The sequence below is a fragment of the Phacochoerus africanus genome, chromosome 10, assembly GCF_016906955.1.
Source record: "Phacochoerus africanus isolate WHEZ1 chromosome 10, ROS_Pafr_v1, whole genome shotgun sequence".
Lineage (NCBI taxonomy): Eukaryota > Metazoa > Chordata > Mammalia > Artiodactyla > Suidae > Phacochoerus > Phacochoerus africanus.
In genome coordinates, this window is record NC_062553.1 from 70,213,310 (window position 1) to 70,238,610 (window position 25,301).

The window sequence follows — 25,301 nt, forward strand, 5'->3', positions numbered from 1 at the left end:
TATGTATTCAGACTGATCCGAACATCTGACTAACAAGAAAAATTAAACAATTCAAAGCAGTTTCATCAGACCTAGAATTCTTCCAGCCTAGAGGAAAGAGAAACAAAACAAGCTGGAAGAGGCCAGAATGGAAAGAGAGCCCTGTAGACTCAAGAAATCTAGGCCCTTGAGGAGAACTGTGAAAGTGAATAGGATTTGCCTGGCTCCAGTAAAAGGCAGCCATTTCCCCAAATGGGACTCCAGCATCATAAGGAGGAAAGTAAGCATAAGCAAAGGCCCAGTAAGCTTCCCAGCCTGGCGGAGACAAAGACAACTTGTCTGCTGAACCAGTGGGAGCTGAGCTTGAAAAGACTGTTGGGTCCACCTTTGTGTCCTGCCTGGTCCCAAAGGCCATGGGAAGTCACTGAAAGAGTCTGTTCAAGGGAGTGACAGGATCCAGACAAAGTTCAGGGAAATTAAATCCAAAGCAGCAGGCTGATGGCTGGCAAGGAGGCCGGAAGAAAACATAATTTAGAGGCTTTTCTTCATGACCACTAGATGTCAAGCCACAAATGCCTGTACCCCAAGGGAAGCAGAGGGGCTATAGACACGAAAGGTGAAGAAAGGCATAGACCAGAGAAAGAAAAACACCTCTGGGTGGTGGCAGGGGTGAATACATGGAGAGTCCTTGAGCCATTGACCAATTTCAAGAATGTCCATAAGACACACACACACACACACACAGACACACACACACACACACCCCTCCAAAAGCATGTACTGGGAGCTCCAGCCCAGGAGGGAAGACCATCTGATTCAAGTTGTGCCCGCCATCCTTAGCAACCCAAATCACCTACTCTACCTAGCAGGCAGGTGACCCACCGAGCAAACCAACCCGCAGGAGCCAGAGAGGGAGATGGAAAAGTTTGGGGAGTAGTCCCTGGCTCACCAGAAGGGTATTTTTTCATTCCTCAGCCACTCTCAGGTGTTCAAAGAGGGAGGATGACATCCGTCAGTCCGTGCTCCGGCCCCTCCTCCCCACGGGGCCTATTATGAAACTCCGGGCACTTTGTACCTCACCCCGCTAGTTAGTCCTCCGACCCCAGGCTCCTCCCAAAACGACTTATAAATGTCGCCGCGCGGGGCCCTGGAGGTCACTTGCCTGACGGGCCGGGTGTCCGAGGGACGCGGCCGCCGCGTGGCTCCCGACTAGCTCTCCGCAGCGCGCCCGCCGCCGCCCAGCCCGCACCCGCGCCCTGCACACGCTCACCCGGGGAAGAAGATGGAGCCGCGCCGCGTCCGCGGGGTCCCCACGCTGCTGCTCTGCCTGGGTGAGTCCCGCGCCCCTTCCCGCCCCTGCAGCCAAGACTAAGGCTGCCCGGGGGGCAGTTGTCACTGGACAAGTACCAAGCTTTCCACCAGGCTCAAGTGTGCTGCATACGCTGTCTCGGGTTAGGCGGGTCGGTCCTTCCCTCCAGCCAGGAATGGAATCGGGTGGGAGAAGGGAGGCGCGGTGTTAAAGATGCCTTCCACTGATAAATGAACTTGGTCTCTGTGCACTGCATGGATTCAGGCAGCTCCGTATTAGAGGGGAGGAAAAAGGTGAAAAGCCTTTGGTTTGGCCTTCTGAAAATCTGACAGGTCTAGAAATCCAAAGGCAGAGGAAGACCAGGGTGGAGGCGGGGACCGGAGGCGGGCATAGGGACGAGACCCGCGCCTACTAACGACCCTTTTGGAAAGAAATGCTGTTCCGCCAGTCTTGCCTTCGGTTTTCTAAATCGAGCCCGGTTCAGCTGCTGGGGGGCGCTGGCGTGCCCCGGGGCCGGCTTTGCTGAAGCTCCAGAGGGGACGGAATGAAAAGGCTGTGTTTGCAAACCGGGAGGAAGAGGGACAGGAACAGGTGAACAGGTCCCGTGCTCCTGGAAGCCCCTGGACCCTCACACCTGCTGCTTCCGGTTTCCCCCTTGGCCTGAGCCCAGGGAGGCTGGTCAAGCGCTTTTCACTTGCTGCTATTTGCTCCCTGTAGACTGTAATCGCTGAGAGTAGTTTAATGCCTATCTTCTTATTTGAGATAATTTAGTTATTGTGGACAGGGGAAAAAAAAAAAAACTTTCTGTAACTTTTCTGGTTAAAAAAAAAAAAAAGCTAATTCCTAAACTTCAAGAGGAATTTGGAGCTGTTAATGAAAATATTAATAAGGAAATAAAGATTGCCACTCTTGCATTCTTTCTCGAATTGCAATAAGAATTCCCCTTACAAACTAACTCTACTTATGCAGGATGTGACAGTTAAATTATTATTTCGACACACCTTATCTCAGGGGTTGGGAGACCTAATGACATGCATACTATGCATAGTTGTAACTTACTTGTCCAATTTCAAGAACATAGGTGTAAACTGGATCTGTGGTTTCTACCAAAACTGTACTGAGTGACTTGCTAGAAGACTCTCAGTAAATAATGTGATTTTGCTGCCTTTGTTTTGAATTCCTTATGAAAAGAATTTCAAAGGTGACAGCCTTCCTAGAGTTAGAACTTAACCTAGAGGTCAGAATGGCTTAGCGCTTTTTTTCCCCCCAAGCTGTAAGGTTACTCTGAACAATGCAAGTGTCTGTTCTGGGCCACACATTGAATATTCTAATCTGAGACAGCAAGAGCCTATGAATAACCTGGTTACTATCCACCTAGCGTATGTGTTGTGTGTGTTTTTGTTGTCATAAAAGTGCTTAACTCCTTTATTGCATTACTTAATTATAGTTCACCTATTTCATCAGCTGCCAAGCCCATTTCCAAATGAGCTAGGTCAGTTTCTGTTTTCCCAGTTTGTTTAGATATTTCTCTGCCACTAGGAAAGTTCCTGTTTGAAGTTCTGTATCATATGTCTGCACTCTATTCAGGTATGCAAGTCCAAAAGTCTTATTCCAAAGCACATAAAAAAAGGCACAGCCACCTCTTATTTCTCAAACTGCCATCCCCCCGCCCCTCCAAAAAGACCACCTAGAAATGCTTTTCCCAAATATCTCTCCTCCAAAAGAAGACGACATTTATTTTAGATTTCTGCAAACATTATATTGCCTTTAGGTGGAATTTACATATATTTATGTCTGTGGAAAAAAATACACACACCTTCATTTCCACCCTCTACCTCCAACACATGCAGATTTAAATTGCTACACATATCTCATCATCATTTGGTTACTTTTACATTTTAGAAATATTTGATATTCATGTTCTTGCTTTATATATAGGGAAACTATTACTCAGTGTCCCATTGAAAAGCAGGGCTACGCTGAAAAATTTCACACCCGGCTTTGTGGGTACTTTTAGTTTATTCAACATTAAGTAAAAGGGTTGAGATACTTCCAACTTGATAATCCATTTCTAAGTAATATACAATTTTAGAGTTCAGTTATCATTTCTAATCTTGTGATTGTTCCAGAATGAAGAGGAGGATATTTTTATCTTGAGTTCAGAAATTAATGTTTAGGGGCTCTTGATCTAACCGTCAAACATGTTCATTGATACCTAAAGGGACTTTTGAGCATGTTCCTGAATGACAGATCCAAGACAATTTATCTCTGTTTCATTGCACAGTGACAGAGAATTGAGCAGAATAACCATTCGTTCATTCTTAAAAGTCTGAGAAGTACGGATCTCAGTGAGACACTGGCTGGCCTCAGATCTTTTCTTTTGACCCTGAGAGTTTATGAGCTGTCTGGTGTTGGCACAACTAGAGATGACACATCATAGGCAGAAAATATGAAGACAGGCCTCTCCAGTCTGGATTTTGACCCAGGCACTCTAGCTGCCTTCTGCATCATATTGCCATATGAGCAATTTAGGTAATCGGAGTGTGTGGTTCGGCACTGAGACCTAAATCCAGAAGTTGGGAAGAGAATAACAGTTACCAAATGCCTGCTGTGATCCAGTCATGTTGTTAGGTGTTTTACATGCATAATCTCATTTACTCCTTAAAATAACTACATGGGCAGGTATGATTAGGCCAGTTTGACAAATGAGGAGACTAAGGCTCAGTGAAGTCAGATACCTCACAAGGACTTGGAGATAGCCAGTGTCAAGGTCATTCTACAGCAACCTGTAAGGAGTCAGAGGTTCTCAGAGTTATCAGGGGACATAATAAAAACTGGTTCTAATAAAGACATTCCAGAGCGGTCTGGAGGCTACTCCAGGGTTTAGAACCTGTCCTGGGGACTGGCATACTTTATGGTGTCACTCAGAATCAGGCACAGAAAAGATATGATTGCTTCCTTGAGCTCTGCTAAAATATGTTGAATTTTGACTTAACATTGAGCATTTTTAATCATCCCAGTACCCAGAAAGTGACTTTTCTTATGAAGCAGCCATTGATGTCAGGTGACTGAGGCCTTTGTTTCTGTATTTTCCTAGATGTATACTAAGTAGAGCAATCAAGGAGAAAGAAACCCACGATCTTTTTATCCCCTGTATCATTTCACAATGTTATTGTGAATTGACTGCATTATCCACAAGGGACAAAACTGGAATCTACAGCACACTTCTATTAACAGCGAGAAGACAGACATACCTCTTTGGTTAAACAAACAAAAATGAAGTGCAATATTCACATAGTTATTTTGAAAAAGTTGAATTTGAATGTCTTCTGTCCATTTTGGCCCAAGAACCTCCCAGTTCCTAGTTAACTATCACCTAAGAGATGCAAATGGCGTGGAAGAAATACTCTTTTGAGAGACTGTAAATTAAGGTGTGGTTTGCTCATCTGCCAGTCTTTGCTCTGAATATAGGCCTATGCAAATTGTCTAATTCCTATGCTGCAACTGCTGGTGGGAACATTCCTTTGAAAGATGATGGGAAGACTCCCCAAGGCTGTAATAGGAGAGAGCCTCAGGGAGGAGCTCCCTATCAGCCATTGTCTTGGCAATTCTGGAACCCTTGGAAAAAGGAAGTAAGGCAGCAGACTCAGTGTCCTCTGGCAAAGCAGTTTACATCCGACTGGTGTCTAGTTACAGGGCAAATAAAGGTTCAGTGACATTCTAGGTTGAAGTCATGATTTAATTAACTGGGATACTATTTATAATACACAGACAACTTGGTAATTGACCAGGAAAAAAAAAAAAAAAAAGAAACTCACCCTGAATAACTCAGGTCAAAACCCCTGAATTTAAAATTTGAGGCATACGGAGTTCCTGTCGTGGTTCAGTGGTAACAAACCTGACTAGTAACCCCAAGGACACAGGTTTGATCCCTGGCCTCACTGTGTTAAGGATCCCATGTTGCTGTGGCTGCGGTGTAGGCTGGGAGCTGCAGCTCCAATTCAACCACTAGCCTGGGAACTTCCATATGCCATGGCCCTAAAAAGACAAAATATTAATTAATTAACCAATCAATTAATTAAATTTGAGGCATAAAAATGAGTTATGCACAAATCCTCTGGAAAATCCTCTAGATGAGGGGAAAAGCCTCTCTTTCTCATATATATATATATATATATATATATATATTCAGATGTCCATATGCACATACGCACATTTACGTATGTCAAACTATGGTTTTGAATCGAGACACAGTGTACAGAACATAGGTTTTACACCCCAATTCTTTTATTTCATACTTTCAGAAAGATTTTATTCTTTGAGCCTCAGTTTTCTCATCTGTAAAATAAGGATCATAATAACTATGTTGTCAAGCTATTGTATATAGATATTAGAAAAATAATAATATTAAAAATAATGAAAAACACAAAATTAGAGCAGTTATCAGTAGCACTTTTTTTTTTTTTAGAAAGATCATTCCTTTGATCCTTATAATAACTTCTTTTTAGCCGGGAAATGTGCTATTATCCCCATATTACAAATGAGAAAACAGACTTTAAAAGAAGGACATGTTAAGGCTCCTTTTTTGAATAACTGTACCGTCTACTGTGGCTATTTCCAGCTCACTCTTCACTTTGGGTGAAACTTCGCCTCATTCTTTAAGACTGAGGAAAAGCATCAAGCCTTCTCTGACCCCCCTCCATCTCTTCCTCACCCCTGGAAAATTAATGTGCTGTCTGCCCCCATCCCTTTTCCACTGCCCCCAGTCCTCTGGTCCCGCCCTTTTCACATCACACTATAAATGTGTATCTGGCCTTGTCCCCCCCTTACTGGTGTTGCCTTTATCTTTTCTCATTCACACTGGGATAGACTTGCATTCATCACTCAATAACTGTCATTGGATGGATGATCAGAATGGTCCTTTCGTGTTCTCCGCACTACGTTTTGACTCTACCAGCTGTTCTCTGAAAAGCATGCTTGAGAAGCAAAATACTTTCATTGAGCAACAGTTTTTGCAAATTCCATTCTTTTTCATAAGAAAGCCGAATAATTTTTCTTCCCTGTTTTTTTCCATTTCTGTCTCTTAATGTAGTCTGAACTCCCTGATGGTTATGCCTAAGAAAATTTAACTATGTGTGTGTGTGAGGGAGAGAGAAAGAACTGAGCAGTGATGTGATTAATGGCTAGTCAGTGAGAAAAGGAAAAGTATTGTTTTTGAGATGAAAGGAACCTTAGAACAATCTAATCTAAATTCCATCTCTCCCCTACTCTGCGCCACTCCAAGGTACTGTTTTCAGAGAGGAAACCCAGCTGCAGAGGGAGAAACTTGGTATCTGAGCTGGAACTTGACTTCATGCCTCACGAGTGTGATGCAGTTTTTTTCAGTCTTGGATCTCTTTACTTTGTGGATGGGATAATTCTTTGTTGTGGACTGTCCTGTGCATTGCAGGGTTTTTAGCAGCAACCCTCATCTCTGCCCACTAGATGTTAGTATGGCTCACCTCAGGTGTAACAATCAAAGATGTCTCCAGGCATTGCTAAATGTCCCCGGTGGACAAAATTACTCCAGGGTGAGAAGCACTCACTAATGAGTGTGTTTTCCATGCTACTCAGAATTCATGGTTTTATAATAATCAGTGTTGGGAGTTTCCATTGTGGCACAGCAGTAACAAATCCGACTAGCATCCATATAGGATGCAGGTTCAATCCCTGGCCTTGTTCAGTGGGTTAAGGATCCAGCGTTGCCGTGAGCTATGGTGTAGGTTGTAGACGTGGTTCGGCTCGCATGTTGCTGTGGCTGTGGTGTAGGCTGGTGGGTACAGCTCCTACTGGACCCCTAGCCTGGGAACTTACAGATGCTGTGGATGTGGCCCTACAAAGCAAAATAATAATAATAATAACAATAACAATAATAATATTTCTTTGAAAATAAAAAATAATAATCAGTGAGTTGCCAAGACAAATAAAATGCATATTAATGGTAAGCTGGATGCAAATATAAAACCAATTTGAGTGTTAAAAAAAATCAACTCAGCAATTTTTATTGCTGATTTCAACACCATTTTCCCTGAATAATGATGAAAAATTACTTATGACGGAGTCACTCATACGTCCTTAAATCATTGCGTTGCTGACCACTCATATCCTTTTATAATTCTGCTCTCTTGGCTCCCACAAGGTTAAACTTCCTTTTTTTCTCCAATTTCCTTGCCCATTTCCATCCACTCCTTACCACCTATTTCCCCAAATTATATTATTTTCCATTCCATATGATTTCCCTTGGCATATTTAAATGACTCCTATGCCTTTAATGGTGGTATTTCCTATTTTCAAATAGACCCCATCAACTCCATTCTTATTCTTTTACTCAAGATCTGTTTTCCCAAGTGCCTCATAAATATAAATTGATGATATATGATCTACAAACTCAAATTCCTTCACTCACAATGTCCTCCTTCATGTCTTCTAGCTGCAGATGCCACCACAAACCTGCTGTCCTGCTTATGTTACCTACTCTCACTTTCTTTGATATTTTCTGGCTAGAAGCTTGGCATCATCTATGAATTTTCTCCTTCCTTCTCCACCCCCTGGTGTCTCTCCCCATTAGCTGTTAAGAACAGGAACTATGTCCTTTGCATCAGTTTTCCTTTTAGCATTTTGTTCAGTATCTCGCATATAGAAAAATCTCAGTCAATATTTATTGAACAAATATTATTGGACACCTGTAGTTACCACAAGTAAGTATAGGCTAAGCTGCTCTTCTTTCCCATTTATTGAGTATAACTAAGCCCTTCCTACCTTACCATCATCCTGTAGATGCATGTGTCCTTCTCAGGGAAATTGAAGTCTCCAGTGATCGCCAAAAGATGTATTTTCACAAAATAAAATTTCTTAGCAGCCGCCATTGTGTTAGGTGCATTACACAGATTCTCAGAATAAAAAGTTATTCACTTTGAGGCTTTGAAAATTTTCTTTTAAAAGATGATTGTTATTTCTTTTCATCTCTTTTTTTCTTCATGCTCACAGATTAAAACTTTATCCTTTTGCAAATTCATTTTTGGCAACAGGCAAAAGAATAAGGAATGAAAGAAGAATAAAGAATAAAGAATGAATAGAGAATGAATGATATGTTGATAGTCGATATGCTTCTAAAAATGTCATTAAGTGTTCAAAGCTTTAGGCCACAATATAACCATAAAAAAAGGCGAATGGCAAACAGTTCAAATCTAAACTGTTGCTACACTGGAAGATTTTTCTTTTGAAACAATAATGTAATAGAAATTTAGATTTCTGAATTGTATCAATAGGAATAGGGGTTAGAAGCAAGATGAAAGGGAGTGAGGATAGAAACGGTTCTAAAAAGTCTCCTCTGTGTAACATGTAATATTGACTTGAGGAAAAAATACATGTATTTTCAGTAGACCATCTGAAATAATACTCTACTCTAGAGATGAATCTTTAATTTTAGGGGATGCATGTCTCATATTTAGAGCACAAATTTAGAGTCACAAAATTCCAAAACACCCGCCAGAAGAGTACAAAGTGTATCTTCTACACAATAGTTGATATGCTTTCTCCTACATTATGAGAACATTTCTATTATAAGATGTACACCTTTAAATCCATTTTTATGGTAAAATAAACTATACGCTCATATTTTGATTCACTGATTCTCGATTTGAACAGCTTTAAGTGTAGTATTATAGATCACTAAAATACATAAATATTTTGAATTATGATTTAGAAATTTACTACCAAAATTGAAGAGTTTAATTTAATGCCTATGAGTTGAAAAACATGGCCTATTAAATCTTTTCTTGACACTTGGCCAGGAAGATCTTATGGCTGTATTTGAAACTCAAAATTTAAAGAAAGACTTATTTGTTACCCATTATTATATTAACCTCTGGTTTTATCTGCTCATCCTGTTTTTATCTCAAATAGTTATTATTGGCTTTTACATTTAATTTTTTTCATTTTTAAAAATTTTATTGAAGTGTAGTTGATTTACAATATTATTTTCAGCTATACAGCTAAGTGATTCAGTTATACATAGGCACATATCCATTCTTTTTCAGATTCTTTTCCCACTACATTTAATTTTTAATGAATCTTAGTTGTAAGATTAACGTTGAAAACTGTAGGGAAGAAATGGATGCTGGTAGGAAGCAATGAAACATATATAGAAATATGTTATGAGATATATATATATATATATATATATATATATATATATATATATATACATACATACACTATTCTGTGAAAAACAAGCTGTTACTAGAAAGTAGTGACAGTAGTTCTTTTCAGTGTCTGATGTGATAGAGTTTACAGGTATTTTAACCAAGTGGAACAAGACTTTATCTAACAGTGGAATTTAATTTAAGACAAAAAGACATCTGGAAATGGTGAAGGCATATTCACTCCTTGAAAGTGTGCAAGACTGAACAAGCCACTATGCTACAGACAAATCCTAAAATGACAGACTTCTCTGGAAGATGATAAAAAAACTAACAGTTGATAAGTCAGTTGGCAAAATAAGTGTGAACAAAGTGGATTTTGCTGCCTTTTTGGGTTGGGCAAATACTATGATTCATTATGAGTTTGCTGTTTCAGTCTAAATATCCTAAAAGTTTAGATTGGGAAAACCAAGTGCATTCCTTTCATTGTGTAACCTATCTCATTTTATTTGGGGTCATTTTTATTTGCCTGATTGGTATTCAGGAAAGCCATTTTATTTCTGAGAATTGCAATTGCTTATTGCAGAATAGGCTTGGTCAGCCTGTCACCAAATCACAGCCTTCCTTCTAGAGGGCCCCTCAAAGTGGCTGCAAGGAAATAAGGACAAAAGAAACCACATGCAATGAAAAGGAAATTTTCTATATCCAGCATTCCTCCCAACTCTCAAGCAAGCACTTCTTACTTAGTGCCCTGGGGCCCCCAGGCACTTAGTGCCCCCCCCCCGGGTGATGGTACCCAGCCTCTCCCAGGCACTGTCCCCAATATTGCGTAAGGTGTAGGCTCGGCCATGACTCACAGAGTTGAGGTGGTTTTTATCCTGTGAGTCACCGGTGCCACTTCCTGATGCCACATCTGGGATTTCACTGAAATAAATCTCTGAAAGGTGAAGGCAGAGAGATGAATAGGTGAGCTCTAGATCCCTGAAACCCATTCGGAAATTTGACGAAATAATGGCCTCCTGAGGGAATTTTGTTTTCATCACATTATTGACATAGACGTTTCAGCAGCCAGTGCTGAGTTTCCAGGTCACCTGCTCCATTGTCCTTTAGCGTGGAATTCCTTTTTAGCTCGGTCACCAGTGTAGAACTCACCACCAGGTCTGTTTTCTGACACCCTAACACCATCCCAAATCTTCAACATCCTAGTGAATTATTTTCTTAGCAAGAACCCAGGGTCAAGATCAAAAGCTCAAATACAATATTTGCCATTGAATTATAGACAGATTGTTATGGTCAAATAACACTAAAGTCATGGAAAACTGGAAGATTAAGGAGATACATGAAGAGGACTTTAGCAACTATTCCTTCCCTGTATGACTTTAATGAGTAGTGACTTATATGGTTGACAGGGTGCTGGATATCAAAATTCTCCATAGGTGGACCTTTTCAATCTTTTGATTTCTCCCACTTATTTCTCTACTCCATTTTTGCATGAGCACAGGGGGTAGGGGGAGGCGAGGTGAAGTTGATGAAACTTTGACAACGACTCTTTTGAAGCAGTAGAGCTGTGTATCTGGACACATGATTTAGAATCAAATCGGAGCTGCAGCTGCCAGTCTACACCACAGCCACAGCAGTGCCAGATCCAAGCCCATTTGTAACCTATGTGGACAGCTTGCGGGCAATGCCGGATCCTTAACCCACCGAGCGAGGCCAGGGATCGAACCCATATCCTCATGGTTTACTCGTTGGCTTCGTTACCACTAAGCCTCAATGGGAACTTGGAGACAAGCATTTTAAATTAGTTACAATTCCACCTGTAAAATACCCGGATGTTGTGAGACTCAATCTCACAGAAACTGTCCTGAGCAATGGACTATGTCCAGGGGAGCGTCACAGGTTAGGACAGCCCTGTTTGGGTGGAGGCATGCCCTGCCCTGAACATTCTTTAATTCACAAAGGCATATTTCACTTGTGGCTTGACCAACTGGAAAAAAATTTCCAACAGTGGAAAAGCTCATAATACTGAAAACTTTGGAGAAAAGAAAAAGGATTAAGAAGCAACACCTCAAACCAATTAGCTTGATTCTCTAACAGGCGCAGGCTGCATTTGTAAGCAGTTCTGAACAGGAAAGGCTAGTGTCCGTTTTCTTCAAAGGATAAAGAAAGGATTATTTGCAGATAGAGAAACGTGTTTGCACAAGGGATCTGACTGGCCCTTTTGCACTAAGAGAATCTATAATATCTCCTCCATCAGTTGAAGAAGGATGGAGGAATAGGAGTGTCAGGAATGTAAAAACACCTCAGGAACTCTTTCTGTTGAGCAGACTCTATAAATTAAAGGGCATAATTCTTCAGCAGTGAAAGTGTCCGCAAAATTATACTGAGAAGTAGGTCAATATTGACTTGGGTGAGAATATATCTCCTTCTCCCTAGAAAGCTATGTGAACGAAGTTATTCTTTTTCTTTTTTTTTTTTTTTTTTTTGGCCTTGCTCATGGCATGCAGAAGTTCCCAGACCAGGGGTCAGTGATCAAGCACCCACCACGGCAGAAACCAGACCAATAGCAGTGACAACGCCTGATCCTTAACCAGCTGAGCCATCAGGGAACTCCAACAAAGTGATTCTTTTCCATTTCTGTTCACCTGACAAAGGAATTCAAACTATAGCCACTTTTTTTTTTTGACATTTGAGAAAGAAAATTTCTTTTTCCCTGTAAGAACAATTGAAGCATCATTTATACTTTAGGAGAATATAGAGTGGGGAGGAGATAGTTCCAAACTTTTCAAAAGGCATTTTCAAATCATTGAAAGATTATGAGAGTTGCTATCAAAAGATAGATTCCTAATGCTTATCTTCTATGATCACTAGCTAACTGGTCTTGGACAAGACATTTAGTTTAACTGCACTGAGCTTGTCTGGGGCTAACAACTATTTCACAGAATTGTTATCAGTGTCAAGTTGGAAACATTAAAAATGACGAATGCTGATGCTTATGTGTAAGTTTTTTAACTTCACACAAATAATAAGCAGTTTGCTTAACATATGCACACCTCCAGTGATCGTGAAAAAATACAATTCTTTATTACATAAATTATCCTTTCAAATACCAAATTACAGAGAAATTTATAACCTTCCTATAGACCAGTAGAGGGCACTACCCACATGTAAGACTGCTAAAACCCTAGATGTTGAGTAGCTGGGAACCTTCATGGGAATCTCTGGCATGTTGGGTGTTTCAGAAAAAAAATATTTCATTTAGTTCTCCCCAAAACTCTCAAAAGTAGGGCAACTTGAGATTCAGAGAAGTTAATTAATTTGTCCAGAATTACATAGCTCAAGTTTTCTCCCAGGATTGCTTTTCCACCATACTTCATTGCCTCCTTTTGGGGTTAAATACTCTGTTTCGATGACATTTATCCTGGTTTGTTCCCTGTGATGTCTTTTATGCTCTAGTATTACTGTCTGTTTCCACATTCTATAATATGGTCCATTAATAGCATTGTTAGATACTCTTGGGAAAGTTACTTATACTCTTTATGTCTCGGTTTTCTCATATGTCTGGTGGGAAGAACAGTAGTATCTTCTTCGAAGAGTCACCAAGTAGATTAAATGAGTTGGAGTAGGTGAGGAGAATAGAACCAAGCCTGCCTATAGTACGTGGTCAGGCTAGTGTTAACGGCTGCCCACTGCTACCTCCACCACCAATACTGTTTATTATATAAGTTACTCATGCAGCCTGGAAAAAGTGACTGAAGAGCCAATGTATAACTCCTAAGAAGAAGAAGCCAAACTCTTTTTGGTAAATATTCATGCAATAAAAAGGATTCTTCTAATACTTTCTATGCAATTCAGAATCTACTTGAGTTATTCTGCTGCAGTTTCCTGACATTTATCTTTTCAGCGGAGATACATGCTGAAACACCTTGTTGAAACTCTCACTGGGTAGACAGAAACTGAATTCTAGGGCTCAGTGTGGTTCATCTAGCATGTGTGTTCTTTCCCATATTAGATATGTTATGACTTTACCTAGATTACATTTGATTAATTGAAATCTATCTCTATGTGTTCTGCAAAGAGTAACTCAGGTACTTAAATCAACGATGAATGTGTCTTAGATTGAGAGTCCTGTTTAGTTATTACCATGACTAGAAAATTGATTTTTATTCAAAGACTTCTTTGTGATAGATTCTACCTTGGAGCAGTGCTCCGAACACATCATGGTCTAAAATGGTGGAAATTTTTCAGTTTTTCAATTGCATAGCTTCTTAATAACTCAAACTTCAAAATCAGGTCTTTGAAAAGGTTATTGGGAAATATTTAGAGCAGGTCAAATCTGTAACTCGGAATGTAATACCAGGGCTTTTACCCTTGGACAGAAGAGCCTGACGTTCATTTATTTTCAACGATATTTCTGTTTCCCAAATTATTCTCTTTTACGGTTTTGATGGATCAAATTCTTAAAATAATTTAAAAAACTTTATAAATACTGTAATTATGTGGAAATCTGGCCAGGTTTCTTGCCTTGAGGAAAATTAGTTATAGATTTGATTTTTCTCCGTAAACAGGTTTCCATCTTCTGCAAGCTGTTCTCAGTACAACTGTGATTCCTTCTTGTATCCCGGGAGAGTCTGAAGATAACTGCACAGCTTTAGGTAAGTCCAGCGTTGTCAGCTTTGCATTAAAGAATTACACATTCTCAACAGAAACAGAGCATAAATAGGTGACAATGGGGAAGAAAATGGGGGGGGGTAGCTAGTTGCTGTATTAACAAAAGAAGTATTTAACCATTCCTCTCCCCTAATGAACTATCGGTCTGCAAAAATTATATAAGGAAATAACTGGAGGTAGAGAGTCTGGGGATGGAGTTATATATAAAGATTTGATCTGAAAGAGATAAGGAACAAAAACAATTCGATTCCCTTTGGTCATTTCCAGAGCTTTGCTGTGAAACCATTGTGAGAGGCTGGATCCCAGACAAAACGGGACAATTCAAGCTCTGTACACAGTAGGCAATCAATATATTTTGTTCTTTTTTTGTAAAAGGAACAGATGATGTCCTTTCTTTTGAGTTACAGCATTTATTCAGAAAATATCTATGGAGTCTTTAACACATGCCAAACACCATACTTGGGCATAAGGTTACCATGAAAAGCCCTGCCCAGTCTTGTCTTTAAGCCCCAGGGGACTCTGGATGTGGTTCAGAAAAGATCTGTTTTATATTCAGTCTGAGTTATTGAGCCCAGGGTTGTCCTGAGGAACCAGGTCTTTTTCCACAACGACTTCACCTTCTTGTTCTTCATTGTACTCTCTAGAGTTTGGTCTGCCTCCCTCCCCGTTTCTAGGGTTATTAGAACAAGACTATTACAATCAAGATGCTTCACTTATTTTCTAAGCATCTTTCACATTTTAGGAACTAAAACTAATGTGACGTGTTAGAAGGTTGCAACTCTATTTAAAGAAGCTCCTGTTGTTGTGTTTGTGTAACTGAGGCATTTGTAACTCAGCGTTTGTCTAGTTCATGCTCTGGTCCCATCATTAGAGATGATGGGAGAACATTGATTTCTCAAAGCTCAAAAGTTTGGGAACGGTACACCCAAACAAGCCTTGCTGGCTTAAAGCCTACTGTAGACTTAAGCTCTTAAATTAATTCGTGCATCTAGCTTGCAATTGCTTTTGGAGTGATAAATGTCAGAATTATTTGAAGACTTGAAAAAATTAGACAAACTTTGTTTGCATGAGTGAATAACTAGGGAGAATTACAATTTTCGTATGTGTGTCTTCGGGTTACCTTTTCTATCCTTAAAGGTTGTCTTTTGAGGCTTTTACTCCCAGCTTTTATTTTGTTTTGTTTAGTCTGTTGGACATTTTCCTTTGGCATCCAGTGCTTGTTGATTTGGGGGGAGTCACTAGAGTGACTTTTTAGTCCTGAAGGTTCTTGACCCTGCTTTGCTACCATAGCTCAGTGGTGACTGTTATGAAAGAGCAAGTAATACCTTTTGACCTTCTGTCAAAGAAAGCAGCAGAAGATATTCAACTTTCCATTTCTTTCACAGTTCAGACAGAAGATAATCCACGCGTGGCTCAAGTGTCAATAACAAAGTGTAGCTCTGACATGAATGGCTACTGTTTGCATGGACAGTGTATCTACCTGGTAGACATGAGTGAAAATTACTGCAGGTAATGTGCGAAATACAAGCAAACAAAAACAATTGTTTAGAAATCTATATCCCTCTAAGTGTTTTTTATTTTTAATAGTACCTCTGTCCAAACAATAGAGCATGGGCTGCAGTTTAAATGTTCTATTAGCGTGCAGTTTATAAGTACTATTAGAAACGTTATTGAATTTTTTTTTAATTAGGGAACAATAGTAGAACAAATAGGAGTTATCAAATTGTACAGATACTTCAGGGCTGCTGAATGGGGAAGACTTCAAATGCCTTCCTCTCACACTTGCCATGATAGCTGCTCAACTTTTAATCTTTTCACTGGACTTACATGTCAGCCTTTGTTATAGGAATCAATTCTGCTAATTAGACAAAAAGTACCTCAAGCCTATAGCAGTTGAGTTCAAAGAGCTGTGAAGAGCTCTTTTATCAATGTTGGCCCAGTTTTAAGATCAGTCATTGAATTCATCTTTACAATTTTTGGTGAAATTGTTGATATCTTGCATTATTGTCCAAAAGTGATTCAGAACCATGATTTCACTTTTAAATAATTGATCTCTCTCGCACATTTTCCTTTAGGTGTGAAGTGGGTTACACTGGTGTCAGATGCGAGCACTTCTTCTTAACCGTCCAACAACCTCTGAGCAAAGAGTATGTGGCTTTGACCGTGATTCTTGTTATCTTATTCCTCATCATAGTTGCTGGTTCCATATACTATTTCTGCAGATGGTAAGCCAGTATTTTTTTTAAATACTCTCCCTTTGTAAATTACCTTTACACAGTATGCACTTACAAACTAGATAAAAACATGGAAAAATAATCATTTACTGGGATAAGATAGACTCTGCCCTGATGGCATTTATAAAGAAGTTTTAGCAGTGGAATATCTGGATTTGACTCTATTATTGCCTCTGTTACTTATTATCTCTGTGACCTTATGCAAATCAAAGTGGGAGTATCAGTTCCTTCCTTTTTAAAATGCAAATAGAAATCCTTAACCTATATTAATACAGAAATGCTTTCAGTATTGAATATAATACCTGTGAAAGGAAACCATCAGGCATCATGCCAGTGCTAAACTTAGCCACTTGAATTTCATTTATCAGGTCATAAAACACGCTTTGTAAATTAATAACTCCAGAGGCTTAGGATCTTAAAAGTTAAGGCAGATTAGTAGAAATGAGTTTCCAGATAACTATAAGAGCTTACTTTAAGATATTAGTTTATGTCAGTCCCTCAAAATTCCATCTTCAACACTTCATCTTCGTGTACAATGTTGTAACAATATATGCTGATAACTGAGAAAATATAGAATTAGCACTGAAGCTACTGACAATACATCAGATTGGTCTTCTTTTAGGCATAGGACCAGGGTATGGGAGTAGGGTGACTTAGGTAATAATAGCTGCCTTTAAAATGTCTGCATGAAATCCTTCTTATTTGGAAAGTGGTACACATTTTTCAATGTAGATTCGAGTGACTTTTATTTTTGCTGGAAGTAATGCACTTCTACTTTTGAAGCTCTGAAAGTGTTACTTTTACAAGAACAAATTTACTTTGCCCATGCTTGATTTTAAGTATTGATCAAATTATAATACTTTTTAATTAGCTATTACCCCAGAACTGAATATTACGAAAACTGAAATGCACCTGAAAAGTCTTTGACTACAATCCTTTCTTTTATAAAGATGGGGCGGTGAGACAGAGAGGTAAATGGACGTGCTCTGGGTCATCCAGTTGACAAGTGGCAGAACCAAGCCTAAGCAAATGTTTTCTAGTCTTCTTCCACTAAGCAAAAACATGATGCAGTTTCCTCAAGGCCACATGCTTCATCCTCAAAATGGGTAGAAAACAAACGCCAAACATTAGAAAGATAGCTTGAATGAGTGATGGCAGAATGAACGAAGATTCTGACTAGTGATAGATTTGTGAATCCTAGCTGGGAGAACTTGACCAGGTTATGTAACCCATTTGCTCTTCATTTTCTTCATCTGTAAAAGGAGGATGATAATGGTAAAGGGGAAGATAAAATAAATAATGAATGTGGAATTCCTGTCATAGCTCAGTGGTTAACGAATCCGACTAGGAACCATGAGGTTGTGGGTTCGGTCCCTGGCCTTGCTCAGTGGGTTAAGGATCCGATATTGCCATGAGCTGTGGTGTAGGTCGCAGACTCGGCTCGGATCCTGCGTTGCTGTGGCTCTGGTGTAGGCCGGCGACTACAGCTCCTATTAGACCCCTCGCCTGGGAATCTCCATATGCTGCGGGAGAGGCCCTAGAAAAGGCAAAAAAACAAAAATAAATAAATAAATAATGAATGTATAGCACTTAGAACATTGTTAGCCACCTAATAAAGGCCCGATAAATATTCGTTATTTTTACTTTTATTGGTGATACTTCATATCAATGTGATGAGTAAAATGTAACAATGTAGTGTGATATTCCAAGTATCTGTTTCATAATAAGGAAGGAAGGAAAAAGAGAAGGGAAGGAGGGAGGGAGGGAAGGAGGGAGAGAAAAAGAAAAAAAAAAAAGATGAAACAGCCCAAGATTAAATGTGATCACATGCTCTCCTGCAATTTCACAATTTTCTCCATCTTGTGAAATCCTCGGAGAAGTCCTTCTAATTGCATTTCGCCATTTCCCCCCCAAATTATTTGTCCGTGAAAACTACCCTTTCCTTTTGCCAACCTAAACCTCTTCACCACTGTCATTTTGGAAACATTACGCTATTTAATATAGCTTTAGAATTCATATGTTTGTTTCTTTTGCAACATGCTTTGTTCTTGTTACTGTTAACTATGGTGCTAATGGGTTCATTTCTGAATATTTCTAGGTACAGAAATCGAAAAAGTAAAGAACCAAAGAAAGAATATGAAAGAGTGTCCTCAAGGGGTCCGGCTTTGCCACAAGTCTGAATGGTGCCATTAAGCTTCTGATCAGGGGTGCACCGCACGCCTGGTTGTGTTAATATTCCTATTTTATTAATAATATTTATGTGGGGTCATGTGTTAAGTCAACAGTGATGTCTTTTTAATATGCTAAGAAAAGTTTTTATGTTTTGTTTTATTTTTGTCAGATTATTTGCTAATATGTAATGTACACAAATATTTAATATGGAAAGAAAATGGCTATTTTTGTAAGAAATCATCTCCTGGGCTAAATGCTTTGTTGAAAGCTTCAAAGCTTCTTTGCCTGCTGCATAATACGTAGGCATGAGCAGTGCCCAGTTCGTTGTTCAGGAAGTGTCAGCAAATGACAGATTTCTGTAAGCCTAAGTATACAGTCAAATCAACTTAATAAGTATATTTTTCTGCGTCTTCAATCAATGAGCATTGGTTTGACTCTCTTCTATTTGGTGTATGTGTTGGCACCACTGTGCCATGGATTATAACAGTAATGCTATGGCAACTAGGGAGAAGCAAATAGAGATTGTGGGCTAAACACTACACGTTTGAAACACACTAAACCGTGGGAGACTCTGCTCCCTCCATGCACACCCTCACTGTGTATCTGCTTGGAGGGAAAACACACCATTTTCTATTCTAGCCCATGACTTCTGCGGGTACTAGTCACCCACCTAACAGAGTCTCCTTAAGAAAATGAATTGAAAACTTAATTTTCTACAATCTTTTATGTAGAGAGTAGCTATCTTGCAGCTTCGCAGTGTTCTTTTTTTTTTGAAATGCAACATTTATGTGAGGTAACTGTGGCTCATGAGACAATTAAAAAAAATCCACACATGAAGCCAAAATTTGTGCTTCCTTTTAAGAATATTTATTTCCATAGCATAAATATTAGAAGAATCCTAAGACTAATCATAGTCCAAAATTTGATGGACTAATTATTATTGTAAAGGGTAGTATAAGACAGTAATTCTATGTATTGTCTAAAGGTGGAAACACAGCCATTTCATTTTCTATATAAGAGGGTTTTAACTTAAAACGATGCAGGAGGTAGTTTCTTCAAGAATTTTAAATTATAGACTTACAATTATATCCCCATAAAGGAAGTGGGGGAAAAATGAAAAATAAATTACAGCGAATTTTTCCAAGTGAATTTGTTTTGAATACTTTTAAAGTTTAGAGACTTAGTCACGCCTTCCTATGGTGGCTGAGATGAAACCTGGGCCCTGTTCTCTCTCTTTAGTTTACATTTTGGAAGAGACTTAAGTTTGTCTTGTGCTCAGAGCCTCCAGTCTCAGTGAGTTAATAAGGATAATAAGGCAGCTGCATCAGGGCCACAGCTCTACCCCCCTGCACGCCCCCCCAACAGAGCTTGGGGGCTGCTGCCTCAAGGAGGCTCTCAGGATCCCAGACTTGGTCAGGGAGAGTCTCTGCTTCTTTTACCGTTTTCCTGGTACATGCTAAGGCGACAAAGAGAAAATAACTGATGCCTCACCTTTGAAGTGGCAGGTCCCAGGACTTGCCTCCTTATGTAGCCCTGCCTTTTAGACCCTGGTGCATTCACATAACACTAGGATCTGGCCCCTTACTATCAGGAGAACAGCCAGATAAAACAAATATATATGTACACCTATAAGTATATATGTATGCTTATATACACATTCATATGCAAACACAAGGACACATGAGCTCAATCAGTCATAGAATTATAATCATCTGTTGTTCTGTCCACCATATATAAAACTTTAAAAATAAGATAAAGAGAAATAAAATGAAACACAGTCAGTCTAAAAGGCTCTAGCTCTGTTTCCCGAGGATACAGCTGAGGTCAAATGTGCTCTGTAAGAATACATTTTACCTCCTACACATACCTATGGACGTATACTGTTTGTAAAGGAAGTCTGCTTATTCAGTGATCCATCAGTGATCCTGATTGCCTCAAAGAAATGTATTGACTAACCAAGAAGTCAGCTGCTCTCCGTTTATTTTATTACAAAAAGGGAGTCATATTGGTTCATCGTAAGCATCTCAATTCATAATACACAGCTAATTTTAAATAATTTGGGGTGTTTTTACTTTTATGTTTTTATTGTGTAAAATGGTTTTTGTTTTTTTTCCATTATAGCTGGTTTACCGTGGTCTGTCGATTTTCTGCTGTACTGCAAGGTGACCCAGGCACACATACATATATACATTCTTTTTCTCCCATTATCCTCCATCATGCTCCATCATAAGTGACTAGATACAGCTCCCAGTGTTAGAGAGCAGGATCTCATTGCTTATCCATTCCAAAGGCATCTATTAATTTGGGGTGTTTTAAACCTTTATTTAAAATGGTTAAAAAGGAGTTCCCGTCATGGCGCAGTGGTTAACGAATCCGACTAGGAACCATGAGGTTGCAGGTTTGGTCCCTGCCCTTGCTCAGTGGGTTAAGGATCCGGCGTTGCTGTGAGCTGTGGTGTACGTTGCAGACGTGGCTCAGATCCCGTGTTGCTGTGGCTCTGGCGTAGGCCAATGGCTACAGCTCCGATTCGACCCCTAGCCAGGGAACCTCCATGTGCCGCGGGAGCCGCCCAAAGAAATAGCAAAAAGACAAATAAATAAATAAAATGGTTAAAAAGCTGACCCCAGTAAAAGTTAAATTTTTATCCACAAATGCCTATTAAATAATAAAAAGTTTTGACACAGATTGCTTTTATGAGTGAAAAGAAATAAAAATTTGTTTTAATGAGGATAATTCTGAGCAAGCATTAAAAAAAATGACTGCTCTCAGCTCACATTTCCTACAAACAGTGGAACATTTTTGGCTCATGTTTATCCTATCTTACAGATTTCTCACTCTCTATATTTCTAGAAGGGGCTACATAGAACCGTTGTGTTGGGAAAAAATGCAAATCCAATCCAATGCAAAAATGCATAATTCGTGGCTTCCCACCAAGGGCACACAATAACCCTGGTGATAGACTCTAACCAAAGGTATAAAGTTCCTCACATTTAAGATTTGTGTAATATATTAAACACTTAAAATACCAGCAAATGCTGCTGTTCTTTGGGACATACTTTTGCTCTTCTCTTCTGCCAAAGTCACAGCAAGAGGAGAGATGGTATATGGCAGATTTTTATTTCTGTGTCCTTGTGAAGAGAATTAGCTAAATTCAACTGCCATGAGGTAGCAATCAATTTTTATGTAGCAAATCCATGACACTAATTTCTAATTTCGGCTGAATTCAATAATGCAGTCTGTGATCCATTTTGCCATTTTTGCTACGGTATTCATTCTGTAAACTTCTGAGAAAAATATGTGTAATTTGCTGCCCAAGGTTTTCTGATTTTTTTTCTCTTACTCTTCTTCTTATGGGGAAAGAGGGAGCAACGACTTGTATAAGCAGTGTTGCTGGTGTACATTTTGAAGAATAATCTTATCTGAAACATATCTGTTATTCAAACTGGATAACGTTAAATGTAAGAATAGTGAACGTCTCTCTGCTCTTTTTTGCACTCTGTAATTGCACTTTTTAAGTTTGAAGAGCCATTTTGGTATACAGTTTATATTAAAGATGCTATGGAACATAAAGTTGTATTACACACAGTTTAAAGTAACTTATTTGACAATGAATTTTATCAGCATACTGAATTGTATCAATTTGTTTGTGTTCAATATCAGCTTTGATAATTGTGTACCTTAAGATATTGAAGGAGAACGTAGATATTTTACGAGATGTTATTAATTTTTATTTATTTTTTGGAAACTGGAAAAAAGCACAATTGAAAAATAAAAATGCATTAAACACCTTGCATTAAAAATGTCATTGATAAATATAGTCTCTTTCTTTTCATTTTGTTTTTCTTTTTTTTTTCCCCCACACTACGTTAAAGCACTTCAAAGCAGTGAGAGGACTGTAATGTGTTTAGATATAAAGACATATGGTTTTAGTTTGGGAAAACATTATATAACTTTATCATATTTTATGGCCTACCATAATGAAGACTCTCTTATAAGGAACCACATTAATTGTAAAATTCTAGGTGTTTGTATGTTTAGAGAAAATATTTTTAAAGAGTATTTTTAAAAAGCATTTCTAAAAAGAACAAATATCCTACTGAGAAGTCACTTCTGAAAGGACACATCATCCAGGAGTATGTCACGTGATTCCCTCAGCATCTGCCAACCAAGAGGATTGACTTTCCCAGGCCTTCAGAACAGGAAGCATTGGTCCTCTGACCCTCTGATACAATAATGGCTTCTGAAGGACCTGCTTTGACAAACTATAGAGTGCTTGGCCCATTTATTAGCTCCTCGGACCACTTCATTAGCCTGTGGATGGGGCAAGGAGGCCTAGCTGTGACCATTTTATGAGAAGGAAAATTAAGTTGCCCAGGGTCAGTCACAGCGGTAAAGGATGAAGCCAGCCTAAGAAACAAGGTCCCAAATTCTACCACAGCTCTGGCCATGTCAGAGGCAGCAGAATGAACCTTTCATGCGGAATTAGTTTGAGATTTCATTTAGAATTTTTCGGGGGAGAATCAAACTCGTGTACACCGAAATTCTTGGGGTCTCACAGAACCATCTGACCGACTCTGTTCCAAGTCTAAGAACCCAGAGAGTTAATTAAAGAGAAGAACTCCTTAAATCACCTTTCCCACTTGGCTTCCCAGATACCACACTCATCTGGTTTTCCATCTGTTTTCAGTTTCATGCTGGATCTTCCTTGATATCTTCTCTCCCCCATCACTGATTCATAAATGCTCGAGCACTCCCAAATCTCAATTTTGGAAGTTCTTTTTCTCTATATAGCCACTCCCTACTTGATTTCCGTGTCTTTAATTGCCATCTATATGCTGATTATTCCTAGACTAGATATTTTCCTGAGTTCCAAACTTCATTATCCAACCTCATCCTCTAATATCTCTACTTGGGTATCCACTGGAATTGAAAAGGTAACATGTTTAAGAACTGATAAACTTCTCTAAAAAGTCATTTCTTCTACAATGCTCCCATTCAATTAAATTCAACCCTATCCTTTTTTTGGGGGGGGGGGCACACGTGAGGCATATGGAGGTACTTAGTCTGGGATTGAATCTTGGAGCTACAGCTACCAGTCTACGCCACAGCCACAGCAACATGGGATCCGAGCCATGTCTGCAACCTACAGCACAGTTCACGGCAACATCAGATACTTAACCCACTGATAGAGGCCAGGGATCAGACCTGCATCCTCGTGGATGCTAGCCATATTGGTTTCCGCTGAGCCTTGATGGGAACTGCCAATCCCATCCTTCTTGTATCTCAGACCAAAAACCTGGTGTCATCCTCTTAAAGGTGCTGAGTGGCTCACTTTCAAGTGATTTCAGAGAGAATTACCCTAAACTTTTGACAGAAATGACAGAATCGGTCATTCTGAAGGCATTATGCAGGAGGAAAAGAATTTCAGAAAACCAGTTTAGAGAGAATACCACAATTTTTTTTAAAAAGAAGAATTTGTAGGCACTGAATTTGACTTTGGGAAATTCTAGAATGTATTTCTCCCCAAATGGTCACAAGACATTATCAAATATAAGTGCTGTTCATTAGGCTTCAACATGAATTCATTAAGAAGGAGACATAAAGCAAGGATCTTTTAAACTACCCTGTCTGGTAACCAGGTAATAGCAACCACACATCATGTAAAACTGAACACAGATACCACACATAGTTTATTTGAATTCAGAGAAATATACGGGAAAAGTCTTCCAAAAATTACATATGAGTCTGTAGGGTCATGCACCTATTAAGAAAATAAGCATGGCAGAGGCTAATTTAATGCAAGTGTTGCTAACAGATCTGGCACATGCCAAATGGAGGCCATGTGACAGGATGATACAAAACTTAGAATAAAGTCTTCTTATCCTCTTTTGGAAATATAGAAAATATATGTAAAAATACAATCAGTGGAATGATGACTTTTCCAATCTATCAGAAGGGAGCAACGATGCTCTATTTACTCTTTTTCTCTAGATGGCAGGATTCACAGCAAGCAAAGATGTTTCGTATTCCCGGTTCTCTACCTGCCATCAGGAATAACTCACATTCTGGGGAAAAAAATGATAAAAATTAATACTTCATGACAGTCAACCAATATTTATTGGAGTTCTTTTTTTTGGATATCTAGAATACATAAGTGGTGTAGAGTATTCAAAAGCGTATAAAATGTACCACCATTTTCAAGAAAATTAGAAGAGGAATTTGAAGCTATGGGGATATAAAAAGAACAATGCAAGGCTTGAGTAGTTAGGAGTCTTTGATTTTTTTTTTTCTTTTCTTTTAGGGCCACACCCGGGGCATATAGAAGTTCCCAGGCTAGGGGTCAAATAGAAGGTGCAGCTGCTGGACTACACCACAGCCACAGCAACATGAGAGCTGAGCCTCATCTTCAACCTATGTTGCAGCTTATGGCAATGCTGGATCCTTAACCCACTAAGCAAGGCCAGGGATCAAACCCGCATCCTCATGTATAGTATTCTTAACCCACTGAGCCATGGAACCCACTGAGACAGCAATACCCAGGATTCTTTGATTTTTAGGGAACAGAAAACGACTCTGGCTTAACCAAGAAGAAATTTATGGGAAGGATATAGGAGGTTCAATAAAATTAACATAAAAACCAAAGAATCAGGGAAGTTCTAGGAATTTAGTTGGCAGTGTGCTGCTTCTGGAAGATGTGAACTCCAACCGTTTTTAAGTTTTGAGTGTATGCAGTCTAAGAAGACAGCATCTGATTAC

At 39.3% G+C, this 25,301-nt stretch overlaps 1 protein-coding gene across 1 annotated transcript; it reads left to right on the forward strand.

The window, feature by feature from the left end:
- The first annotated feature begins 1,119 nt into the window (after nt 1-1,119).
- Nucleotides 1,120-20,638, forward strand: EREG (epiregulin). Its single transcript, XM_047799348.1, has 5 exons — nt 1,120-1,310; nt 14,037-14,123; nt 15,525-15,648; nt 16,215-16,364; nt 18,472-20,638. Exons 1-5 carry the CDS (start codon nt 1,262-1,264, stop codon nt 18,551-18,553), a joined length of 492 nt encoding a protein of 163 aa, XP_047655304.1. The 5' UTR covers nt 1,120-1,261; the 3' UTR covers nt 18,554-20,638.
- The last annotated feature ends 4,663 nt before the right edge of the window (nt 20,639-25,301 follow it).